Here is a 21,757-nt window from a genome sequence, read left to right as displayed (position 1 = left end):
GCACGTTGAAACGTGTGTCGAATTGAGGATGAGACGAGAATGAGATCTTGAAACATCAAAATGATAGAAAAGAGAGTTGAGTTTTGTTGAAAACGATGGAACGTAATGAGTTTAACCATACAAATTAAAATGAAAGCGTTCAATCCAAAGACCGATTTTGGATTACACATTACATTACAAACCTAATTACATGCATTAAGATGTGGTGTTTGTTTGGAAGGTGCATTTAAACCGTTATTATCCAAGTCTTTAAATAAAAATTAGGTTTTTTTTTGGAAAAAAACAATTTTCTTGTCAATCTAAATGAATGCTTAATTATACCTAAAATATGGATTACTTATTAATCTTTTTTTACTATGCCAGAAACTTATTAAAAAGTATTAAAAGATAAAAAAAAACATATTATATACTCTTTATAGCTATAAGAGCAAAATTAAACATTGAAAAAATATTAAACGGTTGAAATCAATTTAGAATAAACTTTTTAAAAATCCAATTCATAGTCACTATTTAAATAAAAGAAAGGAACAAAAATTAGGCAAAGCTCCAATATACATATTGATCTCAATTTATAAGCACCACTAAATCAATCGGCTTTAATTTGATGAGATAAATTTGTTTTTATATAAATTTTTACAACACTAATTAAAATTTGTGTTCATAAATAAGAAATCAATTAAACCTCGCATATATATATTAATAAGATAAACAAACCCTTATATTAATAAGATTGCAATTCATGATTAAAAAGAAAAAAAAAAAAGATTGGAAAGCACAAAGGGAGACACTACTTTAATATATGATAACATATAAAAATCAATCAATTGAAGAATAGTTCAATGAATAAGATTGATAATTCAATATTGGCTTACATTTGTTAATATTTATAATGAAATAAAAAAATAGAAGTCAATAGAAAAGAAAAGAAAAGATATAATTAATAAAAAAAGAATTTGACTGAAACAAGCCCCCACCAATAAAAGAAAAGTAAATAGAAGTGTTAAGAAAAGAAAAGAGGAATTAGAAGATTTAAATACAATTTATTAAAAACTAAATGGGTTTAATATTGTGTTGTAGAGAGAAAGAATGTAATGTAATCCGCCATAAATGATAAAACAAATCTAACTGCAAGAATTATTACTTTAAATTATGATATTTGATAGATAACTTTAATGATGAATTTGTTTTGTTGCAAATGTGTCAGTTGGTTTCATGATATCAATTCCTCATTAATTAAAAAGAAATTAGAATAATGAGGATAAATACAAAATGTTTGTTTATGAAAAAATAAATGTTATTCAAATTGTCAACTGCACTATAATATATTTATTTATTAAAATCCCAAATACTCAAAATTATAATTAAAAAAGAAAAAGAAGAAGAAGAAGAAATACTGGAAATGAATTTGTAAATAACTTTATAGGGAAGGGAATAAAATTATTAAAATTAGATTTTGTTGGGAGGTAGAGCCGCAGAGGGTAGAGGTTAGTACTTCTTTTTTCCCTTTCACTATCATCCGGTAAATATGGTTATTTAAGAAAATTGGATTTTTATTTATTTATTTATTTATTTTTAATATAAGTTTCCTTTTTATTTTATTTCCTTTTTCGTTTAATTGGTTTTCTCCTATTTCCCGTCTTTGACTCAGTACTTTTTACAGACTTCCGACTACGTCTTTTTTTTTTTCCCTCTCTCTGCTCATCTTGTCTCCTCCGTCCGGTTCTCGCTTTTATCTGTCGCCGGCGGTCTTTAGGACTTCACTTTTTACGCCGTCGGAAGCGGTTTCATTGCCGAGAACACATCTTTGGTTGCTCACAAACCGCTTTGAAGGCTATATTTCAGTTTTTTTTCTCATTTCTAAGAGTTTAACCCGAGGCTATGAGGATGTTTTTGATTCACTGTTTCGAATGGAGTTTCTAGGACTTTGGCTTCCAAGGAGTGACAGATCTACAAGGCTTTTGGGGGAGGACGAGGGGGAGGGAGCTGTGGAATTTTGTTTTTGTTTGTCACTAGTGAGTTTTAGAGAAAGAGAGAGAGAGGAAGCGCTGCGGTGGGCCTGATGTGACCGTTGATGTTAGTGTACGGAAGATTCAGTCGCCGTATAGGATGACCGGAGAGCGGCGGAGTGATCAGAGCGGGTGGTGGAGTTTTGGCGAATTTTTCACATGGAATGGCAGATCCTTTTAACTATGCAAATGCCGACCGTGATATCGAGCAGGTCTTCTTGTTTCTCTCTGTTTGAACGTTTTATCTTCACTCTGAACTCTATTCCCTTTCCGTTCCGACTTTCTTGCTTTGGATTTCTTCTTTTTATCCGAAACTTCAACTATCTTTTTCCCAACGTAATTAGCTGAATTTTCGGAATTTTTAGGATGTTCTTGGTCAAAATCGAATCGTGGAAGAGAAAGGAATTCGTGATATTTTCTCTCTACTACATAATTTCATTTCCGTTATTCATCTCTCTCTACATTGACTAAAATCTATTAGATATACGAAGTCGTAGGTCTTTGTTATTGAGGAGATGCTGAACATTGATGGACTGATTGAAATTACTTCGAAATTGAGTTTTTCCGATTTATTTATGAGGCAGTCAAGAGAACTATTTCGAATCCAAATCATGTTCGATATTCAATTTTTTGTTAAGTTTATAGACATAATTTCGATGATAAGGCGAGAGGTTATTACATGCAATTTAGGGATGTAATCTTGGTTTATGCTTTCATTAAAATAAAAACATTGGTAATATTTATCAACAAATTTTTCTTTCGAAAGATACAGTGCCCGATTCTGTAGATTTATTGGGAAGAGTTCTTTGGAGATTTAATTTTCTTTTGCAATTAAGAGACAATTAGCTGGGTCCTTTAAGTTTTAAATTTTGTTCTCTCTTTTACTTTGGGATGAGAATAAAGAGTGTAAACTATATCTGATTTTTTCTCGATGCTCAGATATTTAACATTCCCCTAATTGTATAACGAAATGACTTGCTACCTTCTACAATTGCACACTGATGACTGTGGGTATTCAGCTTATCTAGTTCTGAACTTTAGAACTCTTTGTACAACATAGCAAGTACACTGGCATGATATCAAAAAGTTTTGGAAGTTAAGTTATAAACAATTCAAAGCCGAATAGTATGATGTATTTAACATATAATATTCGTAACTGAAGATTTGCTGATTAGTTAGCCATAGCCGTTTTTGAGTTTGCAAAGCTGTAAGAGTAACGTGGATGTCACTATTCAGAACTGACTATTAGTAAATTTCTGAAGCTAATCAAGTTATTCTTCTGACTTTTCCCAAGATTGATTGGAAATGTTGTTTTTGTTAAACAATCTGTTATGGAATTTCTGCTCTTTTAGAACTGATCTTTGATGGATGGTCATGTGATTTTTGAGCACTCAACACTGTAGGCTAAGGGAGTTATCATGGTTTTTCTTTTTTTTTTTTTTTTTTTGTTGCCACGTGAAGCTGAAACTAAATCCTCCAAGCCATTTTCTTGCTATGCCATTGTTCAATATCCAGCTTTGCTTATAATTTGATTTTCCTCTTTGCGGTAGTTTCACGAGGTTGATATCATTTTGCAGGCATTAATTGCATTGAAGAAGGGTGCTCAACTACTAAAATATGGTCGTAAAGGAAAGCCGAAGTTCTGTCCATTTAGGCTTTCTAGTGTGAGTTTGGTTCCAATAATGATTAGTTAGTCTTATAAAATTTTTATATCCCTTAGACATTTATCTTTTCTGTTCTGACAGTTCCTCCGTAAGAATAAACAAAAGTAATTGAGAACTTAAAAAAAAATAATAATAATAAGAAAACAAGAATATATGTAGAAACCCTAAAACATAAAAAATTCATGACCGGGCTATAAAGAAATTCAACTATGTGAAAAACTATTACAATCACATAGTATTCTCTTCCCATCAATTCCTGAAGCCCATCACGTCCTTGAATCTTCAGTTGAGGAGAATTTGATCTTCTAATATTTTGTCAAAAACCTTAAATATATCTTCTCAACATTTTGACAAGTTGATCGTTCACTGGCATTCTATTTTCTAGAATGTAACTGGGATCATGATTTTAAATAATTAGTTCATATCTTAAAGAAAGTGAGTTGTTAGCCCCACTTTTGGCTGCAATGCATTTTGATTAAATCTTGGAACTTATTATGATAATTATTTGCGTGTTTGATACTGTTCTTTGGATTGTGTAGGTAAGGCCAACCATTATGAAAAATATATTGTTATCTTATTGAACATTGATGAAAGGACTTTTATTTATTTGTTTCTTTGGAATTTTGGAGCCTGGAGCAATGAAGAGATCTAAATTTAAATTTATTGTCTGTAAATACAGTTACAGTTTTTCAGCTTAGTTGCTTGATAGTATTCCTTGGCTTATTACTATTGCCTTTTCTCCTCTTTTAGGATGAATCTTCCTTGATCTGGATTTCAAGTAAGGGTGAAAGGAGTTTGAAGTTAGCTTCAATCTCACGAATTATACCTGGACAAAGAACTGTAAGATATTAATTTATTGGTTATCACTTTAATTATTTTTCTTATTTGATGCAATTAGCACTCGTTTTTACTTAATCCTTTCTTTGATATTTATTTTACTATTACCTTGAATTTCTTCAGGCTGTCTTCGAACGGTATCTTCGTCCAGAAAAGGATTACTTATCATTCTCTCTTATATACAACAACGGGAAGCGATCTTGATCTGGTTGGTGATGAACATTTTTTCTATTTTTATTTTGAAGCTATTCTCTTTTACTGGTGTTTTGATACGATGCTAATGGTGTTATGTTCTTGCTCCTTAGATTTGTAAGGATAAAGTTGAGGCAGAGGCTTGGATTTCTGGCCTGAAAGCTTTAATTGCATCTGGTCAAGGTGGGCGTTCCAAAATTGATGGCTGGAGTGATGGAGGCCTCTATCTTGATGTAAACTCTTTTGCTTGAAAGCCCAGTTTTATAAATTGTTATACTTGCTTTATTATTCCCTAGATTGCTTTGCTAATTTTCTTGTTTGCTTGATGGCTATGTTTGTCCTATTTTAAAACCAAATATTGAAGCATTGTCCTTTAAGAAATAACTGTAAACGTTGGAGCATGTGGATCGAATAATCGTCATTTGTTGATTATTTTGAATATGACAACTCTTTGTTGCTCGCTTGGCCTGGAGTGGGTCATTGCTTAAATTCAATTTTGTAACTGATCAGTGCAAGATATGGAGATGCAACTTCAAGAGAACGAAAACCATGCTGCCACTCCTGTCCATGCACAGTGAGAATAACACAAGATTTCTGAAGAAGCGAAAGTGTAGAGAGAAAGAGGCATTGAGACAATACGGCAAAAGAAACTGGGACATTGGAACTAAATAGTGACTCTGTGCAGTCTGTGCTTGCATTCTTTTCCCGCCCTTAATTTACTGAGATTGATGTAACAATTCTAAAAGTTCATTTCTTGAAACTTCAATTGTTGGTTTTAGAGCTTCAAATTTTAAAAGCATTCTTTTATACGCTCCTTTATAATACACATTGTTCTTTTTGAAATGTTATGTTATATGCAGTATGCACAATATCATATCACATGTAGCTTGGATTTCCATGTTTAATACATGGTTTGCTGATGTCATTTCAGGAAGGTTGTGAGTTGACTTCAAATAGCCCAAGTGACAGTTCTCACAGCGTGAATAGAGATAACAGCTCTCCAGAATTTTTGTGAGTTACAACGCAAATATATCTCTGAAGACTTCTCAACCTGAAAATAACATTGCAAAGTTGGAAAGAGCTCATGTATCATTAAACCAAACAAATATGCAAGTAAAGGGATCTAGTTCTGATGTTATGCGAGTTAGTGTTTCAAGTGCTCCCAGCACCTCTAGCCATGGGTCTGCGCCCGATGATTGTGATGCTCTAGGTGATGTATACATATGGGGCGAGATTGTTGGTGACAATATTGTGAAGATTGGGGCTGAAAAAAATAGTAGTTACGTTACCTTGAGGACAGATGTGCTTCTGCCAAGACCTTTGGAGTCTAACATTGTTCTAGACATACATCATATAGCCTGTGGAGTAAGACATGCTGCACTAGTGACAAGGCAAGGTGAAGTGTTTACATGGGGTGAGGAATCTGGAGGCCGCCTTGGCCATGGTGTTGTAAAGGATGTAATTCAACCTCGTATGGTTGAATCCTTGGCAGCTAGCAGTATCGGTTTTGTTGCTTGTGGAGAGTTCCATACATGTGCTGTTACAATAACGGGCGAACTTTATACATGGGGTGATGGTACCCACAATGCAGGGCTTCTTGGTCATGGCAGTGATGTTAGCCACTGGATACCAAAGAGAGTCTCTGGTCCGCTTGAAGGACTTCAAGTTACTTCAGTGACATGCGGTCCATGGCATACAGCTCTGGTAACGTCTATGGGCCAGCTTTTTACATTTGGTGATGGAACATTTGGTGCACTGGGCCATGGAGACAGAGAAAATATTTCATATCCAAAAGAAGTGGAATCTTTATCAGGCCTGAGGACTATTGCTGTTGCATGTGGGGTGTGGCATACTGCTGCTGTAGTTGAAGTTATTGTGACACAATCTAGTTCGAGCATTTCATCGGGTAAACTGTTTACATGGGGTGATGGAGATAAAAATCGTCTGGGGCATGGAGATAAGGAGCCCAGGCTTAAACCCACATGTGTGCACTAATTGATTATGATTTCCACAAAGTTGCTTGTGGTCACAGCATCACTGTTGGTTTGACTACTTCAGGGCAAGTTTTCTCAATGGGAAGTACTGTTTATGGACAACTTGGGAATCCCAGTGCAGACGGAAAGATACCTTGCTTGGTAGAGGATAAGCTTTTTGGGGAATCTGTCGAAGAAGTTTCATGTGGTGCATATCATGTGGTGGTATTAACGTCCAAAAATGAAGTTTATACATGGGGAAAGGGTGCAAATGGGAGATTGGGTCATGGTGATGTTGAAGATCGGAAGACACCAACTTTGGTAGAAGCTTTGAAGGACAGACATGTGAAATATATAGCATGTGGTTCAAATTACACAGCTGCCATTTGTCTTCACAAGTGGGTTTCTAGTGCTGAGCAGTCACAGTGCTCTGCTTGCAGACAGGCATTTGGGTTTACACGGAAGAGGCACAACTGTTATAATTGTGGACTTGTGCACTGCCACTCTTGCAGTTCAAGGAAAGCATTAAGAGCAGCACTTGCTCCTAATCCCGGCAAACTATATCGTGTGTGTGATTCATGTTATACAAAACTGATGAAGGCAGCAGAAGCTATTAATAATAATAGGAAAAATGCTATGCCTCGCCTCTCAGGTGAGAACAAGGATAGGATTGATAAGACTGATATGAAAATATCGAAGTCAGTTCCTTCCAACTTGGATTTAATAAAGCAGTTAGACAACAAAGCGGCTAAACAAGGAAAGAAGGCTGATACCTTCTCCCTTGTTCGATCCTCTCAAGCACCTTCGCTGTTGCAGCTGAGAGATGTTGTATTATCAACTGCTGTTGATCTGCGACGGACAGCTCCCAAACCTGTCCTCACTGCTTCTGGAGTAAGTTCTAGATCTGTGTCGCCTTTCTCAAGGAAACCAAGCCCTCCTCGATCTGCCACACCTGTTCCTACAGCATCAGGACTTTCCTTCTCCAAAAGTATAACTGATAGTTTGAAGAAAACAAATGATCTTTTGAATCACGAAGTACTTAAATTGCGTTCACAGGTCAGCCATTATGCCCTGCCCCCCATTCTTCTCGAACTGGTTCTTTGCACATTTAGTGGTTTCGGTTTCTTGACTGAGTGATCTAATGTTGATGTCTAATAATACAGGTTGAGAGCCTGAGGCAGAAATGTGAACTCCAGGAACAGGAGCTTCAGAAATCTTTGAAGAAAACACGAGAAGCCATGGCCTTGGCTGCCGAGGAATCTGGTAAATCTAAAGCAGCCAAAGAAGTCATCAAGTTACTAACTGCTCAGGTCATCTTCTTTTAAATGTATTTGACTATTTTCCTTATTCTACTAAGCTGGCATCTTTGGATCTTCACGTTTGTCTTCGTTTGAGTTCAAAGAGAAGAATGCAATAAAATTATTATGAACAATCATTTTGACAATATCATGTGGTAAAGTGTCTGGCTTCATCTCTGATGAATAAATTACTTTCATAAAGAATTAACTTGTAGCTGTTTTTGTAGTCGAATGAACGAAATAAGAGGAAATGATATGGGCTTCTAATAGAAATGTTCTCTATGCTATAATTGGGTTTCCTTTCTTCCGCAATGCTTTAACATCCTGAGAAATGTTATGAAAACAATACTTATGGTTCTAACAATTGATTGTATCCTATTATTGGTCCAGCTTAAAGATATGGCTGAGAGGTTACCACCTGGAGTATATGACGCTGAGAAAATGAGATCACTTCATCTTTCGAATGGTTTGGAGTCAAATGGAGGCTACCATTTGAGTATGAATGGAGAGCGTCATTCACGATCTGATTCAGTTAGCAGCTACTCCTGTGCATCTCCAACGGCATCCGAAGCTGCTGCTTGGCAAGGGAGCTATGGCACAACCCATTCATATAGGGAGCTTTCTGGAACGAATGATAGTGCTCATCAAGATAGAATTGACAGTCGAGATTCTAGACTTCCCAATAGTGGAGGTGCTCATCCAGTTAGCAGTAGTGCATCAGTGGCAGCTGTTGGCAAGGATTCTGAGTCCTTACAAGATGGTGACAATAATTCTAAAGCCAAAACTTCTCCACTGGTTAATGCTACTCAAGTTGAGGCTGAATGGATTGAACAATATGAGCCTGGTGTATATATTACTCTTGTGGCTCTGCGGGATGGTACTCGGGATCTAAAACGTGTGCGCTTCAGGTGATATTTCTTTTCCTTGTTTTCTTTTTAGGTCTCAGCATCTAGAAATACAGTGATCTTTGTCTCTTGGGTGTGACTTCAAATTTGACGAGTTCCAACTTAATTATTGGGTCAGAATATACAATCCATGTGCTGAAGCTCCCTATTTGTAAAATGAGTTTTATTTGGGCTCTCGAAAATTATTTTTAGAAAAATGATGCCTCCATGATATGTTGTAGATTGTGTAGAACAAAACTAACTTCTGTCAACTCTTTTACAATTATTTACAATTACAGTGAACAATACTAACTTGTGTTCATCTTTGGAGGGGAGTTTGCTCTACCCCTGTTCTTAGGTTACCCTCTTCTGTGGGTCTAATAGACTCACTCCTTAGAAGTTCCATTTTAAGAGAAAAAAATTTGTAGGGTAGAGACTCTCTTAGACAAACAATTTTTTTTTTGAAAAATTACTCTGAGCTATGTCAATCTAATGGTTTAGGACATGTAATACTTAAGTGTTAGAATCTGTAGTAAAGTATAAAAAGCTCCAATGTTCTTAAAATGTGTATTATAATTTCATTTACAGCCGGAGAAGATTTGGAGAGCATCAAAGAAAATTGGTCAGAGAATCGCGAGAAGGTATACGAGAGATATAACGTTCGCAATTCGGACAAGTCTTCAGTTTCAGGACTGACGTCACAAAGAGCAGACGATGCAGTTTCAATAGCTTCCCAGCAACTATAGCAAAGGGGAAAAGCCAGTACAGTCCTACTCCAAAGCCATTTTATGTAAGTTACAATAGTTGAGATGATTTTGAAGGTGAGCAAAAGAAATGGTAGAAAAAGGAGGAAGTAGTCGGATCCTTTGCCCTTTGTTTATAACGTTATTACCTTCTAACCCTCTCTCTCCTCAAAATTATTTTGTCCAATTTATTTATGGGTTACCTACCCTCTTACGACCTGTTGAATCTTTGGTGTATATAAAAATCATCCATTAAGATTATAGCAAGTCAAAGAAAGTTTTGTTCTTCTGTTGTTTTTTTTTCTTTCATCATCCCACAAATAATAAAAAAAAAGAGAGATTATTTTCTTCTTAGGTTCTGTGAGTGAAATCAGAAATTGATTATTTGGCAGCTGTAGTGTTGGTTGTCTTTGTCTTTGTCGTTAATGGACTGAAGTTGTTCATGTCAATATCTTTGGTTGACATAGCCATGAGCTCCTTTTTTGACCTTTTTCTGCATTGGGAAAAAACTGTCTCTTTTATGTTTTTCTTTTGTAATAAGGTTACATTCTGTCCACTCACTCTTGACCTTCAAAACCATATCCAAGGAAATAAAAAATAATTGATAAGTAATCAATTCCAACATTCCAAAATTGAAATGATTATAAAATCATTGCTGTATAAGATTTCACATTCTGAATTGGGTAAACATTTAATTATTTATCTTCTTAGATGATATACAAGTGATTGAATGTAGATGCTAATAATTATAAAAATAAAGTTAAATCTATAGTTCGAACATGAAAACTAGATGTGCCTTGTGGCATTAATTCTCAAATTGTGGGCAACAATTTAATTTGAGAGATGAAAATGTGGCAGTCTATCTTGATTTACAAAATATTTTCAATAATTTTTGAGTAAACACATTAGGATTTTTTGTTTCTTAATTGTCATTTATATAAGAAATTAAATTTAATGTAAAAAAGGATTGAATTAAAGTGGTGGTCAAATTAATGAGGGACAAGTGGAGGTCGGGGGGTTAAAAGCTGTTGGAAAAACTAGCCATTGGAAACTGACTGTTTATAGTCATTGTAAACTAGCTATTATTTTGTCCTTTTCTTATCCTCCTCTATTTCAATAATGAAGTTTCGCAATTTCACACCATATGATGTTAGTTTCTAATCTTTCCATTTCTTTCCTTTTATACTATTTCTAACCAAAAGTTTCTGTTGATTCCATTTTTTCTTATGTGACAAGTACATGATTGAGTTTAGACGTTGTGCAAATCTTAGAGAGCAATTAACAATTGTGATCTAGCATTGTGATTGTGTCGACTTTTTTATGGCACAACAATGACCTTACATCTATTGTTGCTTTCTCCACATTATAACCAACAAACCTCTTGTGATTGTCTTTGAGACATTTTCATAATAATAATAAAAAATAAATAAAGAAAATTTCAGGAATTTCAATATTCACATCTATTGGTATCAGAGCGACGATCCAACACACATTCTTTTTTCATGGACGCGGAAGCTTCACCTTTATCAAAAGCTATGGAAATTAGATTGACCAATGTAGAAAAACTGTCGGTAAAATTCAAGGAGAGTTTGAAAAAATTCGTTCATTAATGTTAGGAGAGATTTTACGAAATCTAAACATAACTTCTAAAACCCATAAACAACCTACCTAATTAACCTTTCATTCAAAGAAAACAAATCCAAGATAGGAAAGATTCAGGTGATGACATGACCTCCAACATCAATGTTCCTTTAAAAGAAGGCAAAAACTTTGCAAGAAACCTAGGGAAATACAAGATTGCTAAAGATCCTTATCAACATTTCTAAATGAAAAAAAGAGCACAATCCAAGAAACTTATCAAGCAAGATTTAGACATCAAGTTCACCACTAGGGAGGGGTTTTAATGCTAGAGTCTGATTCTTCCAGTGAGGGTGATAACTATTACCATCTTGGTCCAAGGTCGAAGAGATTTTAATCCAAAAAGACACAATAATCCTCAACATGAAAACAAGAATTCCTAGCTAGATTGTGCTTCAAAGGTAGATTTTTTTTTAAATATGCAAACGTTTCAGATGATAAGAAGGTTAAGTTAGTGACTTTCAAATTTCAAAGAGGTGCTTCAGCTTGGTGGGATCAACTCGAGACTAATCAACGATACTATTGACAAGACTCCTGAACATTCATGGCCAAGACTTCTGAAATGAATAAAGAAACGATTCCTTCCCATCAACTATCAACAACAACTCTACAACCAATATCACAACTTCGTAAACAAAAGGACTATTCCATCTTTGATTATACCAAAGAATTTCATTGTTTAGGAGTTCAAAACAACCTATCGGAATCCGAACATCAACTAGTATCAATATTTGTACTAGGGCTTCGAGATGATATCAAAGAAGTGGACAAATTACACCCTGTAGCCTATGCAATTTCTTTAGCAACTACTATATAGAAGAAGCTGCTGCCACAAAAATTGTCATAACCTATAAAAGAAAATAACCCAGCCTTGGGAGTGTCGACCACAATCTTTTCGAAAGAATCCCATACATAATTCTTTGCAAGCCCATCAAACTGCACCCGACTGTCATAAATCTCGGACAGTCGAAACTAAAAAAAAAAAAAATTGAAAATTGAAATAAAAATACTGTTTGGTTTGGCTTCACATATTCAAAATAATTCAAAATTTTGGGTTCAATTTATACTCAATTTTTGGTTTTATTTTATGTTTTGATCTAAGTATAAATTTAGAGTTGATTAAATTTTTGGCAACAATGATCTCCAAAAGGTTAGATTTAGAAAGAAGTCATATTTATAAAAAAAGGAATTAGCCAAGAAATTTAGGAATTTGAAGTAAAATGCTTATGGATTTTAAGAAATGAGCAGTGGGATAAAACCCCCCAGAAACAGAAAGTACAAACTTTATCAAATTGAGTAAGTCGATAGTTATTAGTTAAGAACTTGATTAGATGTGAAATTGGATCATTGATTGTGGCGTAACACCTACGGTGAGGACTCTCGTATTGGATCCTAATTACGTCTCTGCACCTTTGCTTTGCTCTTCAGGTTCAGCTTCCAAACGTTTACTCCGAAACAACAGATTCTTCTAAATTAATCGGCAGTTAGGGTTTTAGGAATCTCCAGTTTGTGCGTGAAGGTCAATTCATTTGTCTCCGCTTTCCAACATCCTCATTTCCCTCTGTTTTCTCAAGCACTAATTTTGGAAAATTGCAGCATATATGGCGGATGATTATTGGAATCGGCAGCAGCCTTTGCTTCCTTCTCCAGCCATGCTTAAACGACCTCGTACTGATTATGGTAGGCCCGTTTGTTTATTATGTTTAATTTGTCGTCACTTCAAACCCCTTTTCTCAAATTTGTGTTCTTTTCTCCAATTCGGTTCTGTATAATGATTCTCAAGCTAGTTCGGTAGTGAATTTTGATGGGCTTAATTCCGTAACGATATCTGGACAAGTAATGAAATTATTCTCGTACTTTTTGGTTTGGTTTGATTTGTTGAGTTAGCTGTGAATAATCAGCGTTCACACAAAGTCATTGAATTCAGGTTTATTCTGATAAAGTTGTTCACAATTGTGAATGAAGAATGTACCTCGAAGTCCGAATTATCTCTCCCCCAGCTTCTTGATGGGTGTTATGTAGATCTTCGAAGTCTGTCCTTTACGGGGCATTAAAACAGTTTGATGGTCCAATGCACTTCATCTGATAGATGATACAAGGCAATTCTCCTTTTTATGGTTATAGTGGTGGATGCTTTTTTGTCTTTTTGTTCTCCCATTTCTTTTTGATATATGTGAGTGTCCGCGTTAGCTTACATGCACCTCAACTAGTCTCATTGGACAACCCCTCTGATTTGGTGTCAAGGAAATTTGTAGGATATTAAATCCTAGATGGGTGGCTATTATGGATTGAACCCATCATTTTTAACCCTTTATCGAGGCTATGCCCCATATTTACTACTAGGCCAAATCTATGGTTGTTACAGAGGTGGATGTGCAAATCAAGTTTGTCAAAAAGTAGTAGCAAGGGTCGCATTAAAAGTTTTAATGTCTTCATGAATTGAAACTTGGTGATAATGCTCTTGTTTTCAACTTTAGTTGGTTTTGAAATTTTACTTCATATTTTGAACCTTGTTGAAAATTCGTAGGGGATGATAATAAACTTTATTAACCCTTCATACAACATAAACTTTCACGATATCAAGGAAGAAACCATTACAATGAATCTTAATTGTGCCAGAGGTAGCTTGTCTTTGTCATATATCTGTATGGTATGCCATCTTGGGGAAACCTAAACTATTAATCGTTTTGGTCCTCAGTAGTGGAGAAAATTCATTCCACTCTGCTCACTAAATAGAAGGTTGCTGTACCTCTATGTTGACAATCTGTCAAAGAGAGTCATTATTTGTGTGACTTCATAAATTGTGAGAGAAGGCTTTCCAATTATATCTAATATTTTGGAGGTGTTGAAGATTTCTATTGGGAGAAAAAAAGAAGAAAAGAACATCGATGCATCTTTTCTTCTTTTGTCTTTTTGCAGGTGCTTGTTAGGAAGATCTCTTTTTTGTTTTGTTTTGTTTTCTATTTTTTTTATAAGAGACCAAGAGAGTATTTGCCTCCTTGAAAGCACCCAGAAAATCTTCTTGGAGTCCATTCAATAAAAACAGGTCAGCTCAACCAGACACTAAGAATCGAAAGTCGAAATCAGCTGTAGAAAACAATGGCGTTCTGAGTGAAAAAGGCAACGGTTTTGAATTTGTACAAGCACAAGTAACAGTCAATTTAAGAACCTAGAGATCAAGAGGAAGAAGACTCCATAGGAACGAACGGAAAATCTTGGTTTCCATGGATTCTGTCAGTTTAGAAACTCAAGTCTGCGGGGATGGATCTACCAGCATTCAAAATCCACTTTTGCAGTGCATATAGATAGCTGAGCTTCTTCACACCAATCAGGACTCTGTTGCTTGCAGGCGCTCTGGAAGTCAATACAGGCATTTTTCACTCCCAAGTGCACCTTTGCTGGAACTGCTGCCCTTCAGCTGGTGTCCAAGATTATCAATCCTTTTGAAGTCAACAGGTGGCTGTGCTATAGTGATTCTCAGTATCGAGAAGTTCCTCGGTATCTTCAAAGAAAAGAGTCACCACATCAGAAACAAAAGTTGGATTACTCTCATCTTGCAGCTGCAAATACTGACCATCCAGAGAACCCTCATGGATTAAGTCTTCTATATACTGAATCCACTGTCTCACACCTCCATTATTATGAGCTAGAAGAAGAAGAAGGATGTGATCCAGAAAAAGTTGGGGTAAGTAGAGAGAATAGAGATCGTAGAAATGAAAATTTGAAGTGAGGGATTTTAGTGAAGAATGGAGAAATATGAAGTGGGTTTTGTTTTGTATCGGCAAGTGGAAGAAGAAGGAGAGTTGAAAGCAGGTTTTTGAAGAGAGTGGATTTGGATTGGATTGGATTTGAGGATCTTTCTCTTCTTCTTACAAAGATAATCAAAGCCTCCCTCCACCTTCTGCTGCCTTGTTGTTTTTCCTTTTCTTTTCTAGGAAGATCTCTTTAATGTTTTTAGTACTCCATGGCTTTGCTCAGCAAAGGGTCTGGGGCCTTGTATCAATTTTTTGGTAATGGTACGCATTTTCAAGTGTTAGCCAAAATTCTTCAGTTATTTATTGTAACTGATCCGCTTTTATGCTTCTTCCCAAGTAGTTTCTTATTGTGTTTAGACATTTACTGTTTTTTTTTTTTTTTTATCTTTTGTTACTTTTGTTTCCTTTACTTCTTTGATCTCTCCCTTGTGGAGTTTTCTATCCAGCATTAGTCTCTTTCATTTCATTAGCATTTTTTTCCTAATGTTAAAAAGAAAAAGTTCACCTTTCTCAATGGTCTTGCACTTTTGTTCATTGGAAAAATGTTCAGCAATCAATTATGCTAATGAAAGCATACTAGAGGAAAATGAGGGGTTGGAGGTTGGGGAATAGTGTAATGTTATAAATGATAGGGGAGGTCTATCCAAATGCAGTGGTCATACTAGAATCTAAACTAAGGGTGGATACACATGTAATAGAAACACTTTGGAGCTCGAGGAGATTACAGGGATTTAAAAGTTGAGTATTGGGTGTTTTTGAGAGGCAGATTGCTGTATAGTATGAAAGGAAGCAACAAAGAGTTGAGGAAGGAATGAAATGAAGTGGGGAAACTATTTGGCTGCTATGAGGGATAGTGGTTTCTTGGGAGAGACTTTAGTAGTGAGACTAGTAAAGAAATCTTCAGTCGGAGCAACAATTAAAAGCATGTTGAATTTGGATAAGTTAGTCTTAGTTGATGACATCACCACGATCAAAATGAAATAACGTGCCTCAGTTGAGTTTTAGAGATATTTTTGTGCAGTCTCTAGTGGATTGGTTGTGTGTCTTAGGAGTGCTTGACAGCTGTAACAAAGCCACTTTAGCCAAATGGATTTTACGTTTTCTCCTTGAGCCCAATTCTCTATGGTGTAGGACTATTGGAAGTAAACATGGTCCTCGCCCTTTTGAGTGGCTGAATAAGGGGGTTAAAGGCACTTACTGTAATCTGTGGAAAGATGTCTAGAAAGAGCTCCCTGATCTTCTTTTGTGGGTTTGGTGTGTGGTGGGGGTGGGAAGAGATGTATTTCTGGGAAAACCTTTGGGTGGGGAATGACCGCTATGTGGATTATTCCCTAGTTTGTATGACTTGTCTTCTTTGAAAAATCATTTTGTGGCTGACTTTTTGGTTTGGAATGGGAACTCTTGTTCTTTCTTCTTTGGGTTCTGTTGTGCTCCTCCTGATAGGGAAACATTGGATGTGGCAGTTTTGATTCCTCTTCTTGAGAGCCATTCTTTCTATCTCGGGAGGAGAGATGTGAGGGTTTGGAGTTCTCCTTTGGAGGGATTTTTGTTTGGTTAACCCTATCCCCGTGGGTGAATCGGTCTTTTCTTTTGTTTGGAGGACTAAGGTCCTTGAAAAAGTCTGGTTCTTTTCTTGGTAGGTTCTTCATGGCCGTGCCAATACGCTGGATAGGCTGTCCAGGATTTTGCCTTCATTAGTTGGTCGTTTCTTTTGTATTTTACCAGAAGACAAAGGAAGACTTAGATCACGTTCTTTGGCATTGTGAGCTGGTGAGTCATGTTTGGGATAATTTTCTTTAGACTTTTTGCTTGTTGTATGGTTGTCATAGAAATGTTAGGGATGATCGAGGATATCCTTCTCAATTCGCCTTGTGGGAAAGGAGACTGGTTTCTTTGGCGTGCTTGTGTTTATGCCATATTGTGGGTTTTTTGGGATGAGAGGAATGGGAGGGTGTTTAGGGGAGTCGGAAGGGGAGTGGGGAGATTTGGTCGGTTATTCGGTATCATGTTTCGCTTTGGGCTTCGATTTCGAAGAATTTTTTGTAACTATCCTCTTGACCATGATTTTATATAGGTGAGCCCCCTTCCTGTAGTGGCGGTCCCTTGTTTTTTGTGGGCTTGGGTTTTTGTGCGCCGGTTTATTCTTTCATTTTTTTTTTCAATGAAAGCTGTTTATTTCAATAAAAAAAAGTTCCATCCTATTAATGAAATATCTGTGTTTTATTAAAAGAAAGGGATGGTTAAAAAATTTCAAGAGTTGAAGACAATAAAGAAGGCTAGATCGAGTTTTTGATCACTTTTAAATGCGTAGGGACTGAGGGAGCTTGATGGGACCATGCCCTTTTAGATGGGAGAACTCTTGGGTGAAACATCAAGAATTTTGGAGGAGATAGGGAGTTAACAACTAAGTGGACATTTGGGAAAATGATATTAGTTGCTGCACACTTTGAAAGGGATTATAAGATGGGATTTGGATACATTTGAAACTCTTGGTAGCGGAGGGAGTTGAAAACCTAATCAGCAAAATAGATAAAAAAGGGAGAATGGGTGCTTGGAGCGGAGAGCTAGAGAGACAAAAATCAATGCAATGGCAATTGCGTGGCATCATCCTCAATAGGGTTTTGCTTTGATTCATAAATTTTAGTTGTTAAAATAAGATGATGTTAGACTTTTGATAACAGTAATAATGTTTGTTGCTTAAGATTTGTTTTTTTTTCTTTAAATTTTGAAGTTCACTTGGTTGTTATTACAAGAAGCTTTAGGAACATATGCCGGGTATAATTAATATTTGCATATTATGATCCCCTAACTTAATGATGTTTAGATACTTCCATGAAGTTTCTTTTGGGCTTGATCCATATTTGCTAACATATTATTGGTGACAAACTGACATCCTACAATAATCTTGAAGCCTTCATGAAGAGCTATTCACTTGGTTTCATAAACTAGAAGTTGAGGTTTTTTGGGTTTGGATGAAAAATTTCACTTGAGTTACAAATGGTTCTGTTTAAGACTTCGATTTTCTATTTACTTTTGCTTTTACAGAGGTTTCCTGTCCATTGAACTTAATATTGAAAGTGATAAACCAACGAAAACACCGAATTACGGGGAAACTTGAGTACCGGGAGAAAAAACATGATATTTCTCTTCTTATTATTTTCTGATAGTTACAAAAGGTACAAGAGGGGGGAATAAATAGAATAGTACAGTGAGTTAAAAAAGGAAAGATATTTAGGGAAGCCCACCAACTCTAATACTTAAAGTAGTGTTATATAGTATTTGGATTGTGAGGATGAAGAGATTAGATACATAAACAATTAATTTAAATATTATCATTGTACGATTGAACTTTCTGTACTCGTTGACTTGCTTTTCCCTTTTAACATATCTTTTATTACGTTGCTGATGGCATCTGTCCTTTGATGTGTGGAATGAGCTCTCTTTTCCCCACCTCCCCGCGATCTTCCCTTATTCTTCTTCTTTTGATCTTCTTAGCTGTTTTCCTTTTTGTAAATTGGAAACAGAATTATGCTCTGCTTTCACTCTCTGCAGAACTTCCAGCCTCTGGATTGTCTACCGGACATGATATGCACAATTATTTAACAAGTGATGATCGTGGTGGTCCTCGTCTGTAAAAGATACACAAACAATTGGTTCGGCATATGATCGTTATCTCCAGAGTGTGGTATGACTGAAATCTAGATTTATTCTCTTTCTTGCCTCGCAGTTTGAATGCTGAAAAGTTTTCGTAATTGCTTCTGAAGCAACTTTCTTCTTTTACTTCCGGAGAAGTACCTACCCATGGAGAAATGGGCATGGGAAGGCCTGTTGCAAACAGAATGCCAGTTGGGAACAGAATGCCTGGGCCATTATTACCTGATCCTATTGTAATGAGTCGTCCTCCTGCTGCAGTTTCTCCTGATCTTGCACCCAATGGTCGAAATCTTGAGTATGGTAATCATCTTCCTGTAGATTCGATGAGCAGACCTGGACGTGAAACTGTCCCTCTTCCTCCTGATGCCTCCAACACTTTATATGTTGAAGGACTTCCTCCAGATAGTTCCCGGCGGGAAGTAGCTCGTATCCTTTTTATAGGTGGTGATGCCACAAGCAAACTTATTTTGATTTTTTTTTTACCTTTCAATTATTTACAAAAAACGAAAAAAAACTTCATTCCTTTATTCATATATATGTACACATAAAACTACATTCCTTCACTCAAATGTAGATATTTTCCGCCCCTTTGTGGGATATAAAGAATTAAGACTTGTGAGCAAAGAATCTAAACATGTAATAGTCCATTACTAGTTACTGTTTTGTTGTTTTCGAATTTTCTTTGTTAACTTTCGAACTTGCGCTAACCTTTACTTTCTTCTTTGTGTTAATTTTGTTTCAATTTATAGCGTGGTGGGGACCCCCTAATATTATGTTTTGTGGATTTTGCAAACCCAGCCTGTGCAGCAACTGCCATGAGTGCATTGCAAGGTATATTCTCGTTTTTCCATATTGACCTTTGCAGTTCCTATAGCAGCAATATTTTTCCCTTGTAGCTACTTTTTTACTCTGGTAGAAAGGGTTGGAATTGAATTAATTGTAGAACATCGTTTCTTCAGAAAAATTCTTATCATGTTTGTATTATTACTGAACTTGTGTATACATGCATGTGCATCATGTCTTTCTGGTTATTGGGCGTGGCTATGAGTATACTCTTGTGTCGAGGAGTTCTGGTCTAGTTAGGAGCTTTGATTGGACTTGGAAAATTTATTTGGTTTATGTCCAGTATATAAATTCTAAGGGTAATTTTAGGATTTGAGTATTTTTCTCGTTTGTTTTCTTTTAGGATTTGATTTTACTTCCCTTTCTTTTTCTGTTAGAAGATGTTGGAGAAGTTGAGAGTCCCACATTGGAAAAACCAGGGAGACTCATACTCCATATAAGATAGATGAGTTACTCCTCTCATTGTCAATTGGTTTTGAGATGAAATTCCATACTATCAAGTTTATCAAAAGATAAACTGATTTTATTGCTGAAGCGAGATTTCTGCTTCACACTTTCATCAAACAGACTCTTGACTTTTCCTTGACTAACCAAAGAACCCCCTTTCTTCTTTTCATGGCCATTCATTTCAAAGAGAGCTAAATGCTGTGGCTTAACGCAGTTAGAGCAGTGCTCGGAGATGTGTGGTTATACTTTGATATAAATAGAAGGAATTTTCAAGATTACGTGACATGGAGTTCTTTACGAAGTATAGTGGGTTTTAATGACTCCAGCTTTTGTGAGCTAGTCTTGTAATTTCATCTTATTAATAAGATTCTGTTTCCCATTAAAGAAACATCTAGGTGCATGTTAATAAATTTTTCTTAAATGGAAGTAGTTTCATTGTTCATGTGACAACTTGTTGATGTTTAATTTTTGTTGAAAGAATACACGATAGATTTGCTAAAAAATGTATCTGATTTTCACAGGTTATAAAATGGATGAACAAGATCCCGAATCTAATTATTTGCGACTACAGTTCTCACGACATCCAGGTCGAGGTCAGGTTCTGGATCTGGCGGCAAAAGGTGAATAAGCTATAGAGACAGGACGACCAATTTAAATGGAGATGTGTTTTCTTCTAGTGCACATTTTACTAGCTGCTTATGCATGGATTATATGTTAGACATGCTGTTGTTAAGATAGCCAAATTGTAGCCGACCCCATTGAATATTAAAGTTGCTTGTAAATTAAGGGGATTAGATTCAAAGTGTTTCAATAGTCATATGTGCAATTGAATTTTGATGTACAATTATGCCAGTGCTTCAGAATTCAAAGATATATGTGATACAATTTTCATAAACTGTTGTTTCTTCCCTGCACATTGAATACATTCCACACATATTTTGGCATGGTGGATTAATATTTTGAACTACAGTATTTATGACGTATTAAAAGGCTAGTAAGTTTTGTAACAATGGTGGGAGTCCAATTAGAATGTTTTCTGAATCTCTATAAAGTTAATATAGGATATTTGAGGTGTATTAGTAGCTGACGACTTGTTTGTTGGATTGAATTGAATTAGTGGTACTATTGTAACGAATAGAGCAACATGGTTGACAAGTAATTAGCTCAAAAAGGTAGTTCTCTTTACATGGCATCGCTTTTACTCTGTTTACTAATTCAATCAATAAAATTTTTTATTCAATTTTATCTTTATTGCTATTATTTTTTCATGGAGAGATTCATTCAGGTGCTATAGCAGGAATTTGGAGAGTTCCTGCGTCCTCCAACACACCAAAATCAGCCTATATCGTTGGTCATTCCACATACGAATCCGTGGCACCGCAGGTAACTAACTTCAAATTTTGCTTGACAGTTAACTGTATAGCGGCCATATGCAATAAAAATCTAGACTAAAATTTTTTATATCAATTAACAGTGAAGTCTTCTTCTTGGCATGATGTTGTATTAAATATCTTGGAAGTTTCCTAGCTATCATTGATTAGGAGAAGGCATTTAGATGTGAAGTTGTGGCTAATTATTCACCACATAGAGGTCAATAAGTGTCTGCTTAGCAATTCTGTTGCACATAGATGTTAAACTGGTTGTTTGGCTTGGTGATTGAATTAAAATAAAGATGATTCTGAATTTCCATGGTTTTTGGCCCCAACTATTTATGAGTCAGTGCCCCCCTCTTCATGTAAGAGTAATAAAAGGTGGCCCCCAGTGTTGATTTTGCATCCCAAACAGTTCTGGTTTGAATTTCTATAGGTTTTTAGACCCACACC

The 21,757-nt window shown here is 35.8% G+C and overlaps 2 protein-coding genes across 2 annotated transcripts; both read left to right on the top strand.

The window, feature by feature from the left end:
* The first annotated feature begins 1,636 nt into the window (after positions 1 to 1,636).
* On the top strand, positions 1,637 to 9,886 carry LOC101222741 (PH, RCC1 and FYVE domains-containing protein 1). Its single transcript, XM_004148760.3, is given in 13 exon segments — positions 1,637 to 2,218; positions 3,584 to 3,670; positions 4,421 to 4,510; positions 4,631 to 4,704; positions 4,706 to 4,715; positions 4,813 to 4,932; positions 5,631 to 5,708; positions 5,711 to 6,683; positions 6,686 to 7,728; positions 7,836 to 7,982; positions 8,361 to 8,878; positions 9,443 to 9,472; positions 9,474 to 9,886. Coding segments are annotated over 13 exon segments (3,345 nt in total). The 5' UTR covers positions 1,637 to 2,170; the 3' UTR covers positions 9,601 to 9,886.
* A 2,649-nt stretch (positions 9,887 to 12,535) lies between these two features.
* Positions 12,536 to 20,829, top strand: LOC116401627 (RNA-binding protein 2-like). Its single transcript, XM_031887997.1, is given in 9 exon segments — positions 12,536 to 12,663; positions 12,832 to 12,915; positions 18,543 to 18,620; positions 18,623 to 18,675; positions 18,755 to 19,070; positions 19,219 to 19,280; positions 19,394 to 19,475; positions 20,456 to 20,521; positions 20,524 to 20,829. Coding segments are annotated over 8 exon segments (771 nt in total). The 5' UTR covers positions 12,536 to 12,663; positions 12,832 to 12,836; the 3' UTR covers positions 20,559 to 20,829.
* Positions 20,830 to 21,757: the final 928 nt, after the last annotated feature.

Source organism: Cucumis sativus, chromosome 6 (assembly GCF_000004075.3).
Source record: "Cucumis sativus cultivar 9930 chromosome 6, Cucumber_9930_V3, whole genome shotgun sequence".
NCBI lineage: Eukaryota > Viridiplantae > Streptophyta > Magnoliopsida > Cucurbitales > Cucurbitaceae > Cucumis > Cucumis sativus.
Note: the sequence above shows the minus strand (reverse complement) of the source record. Positions and strands in the feature narration are given on the sequence as shown.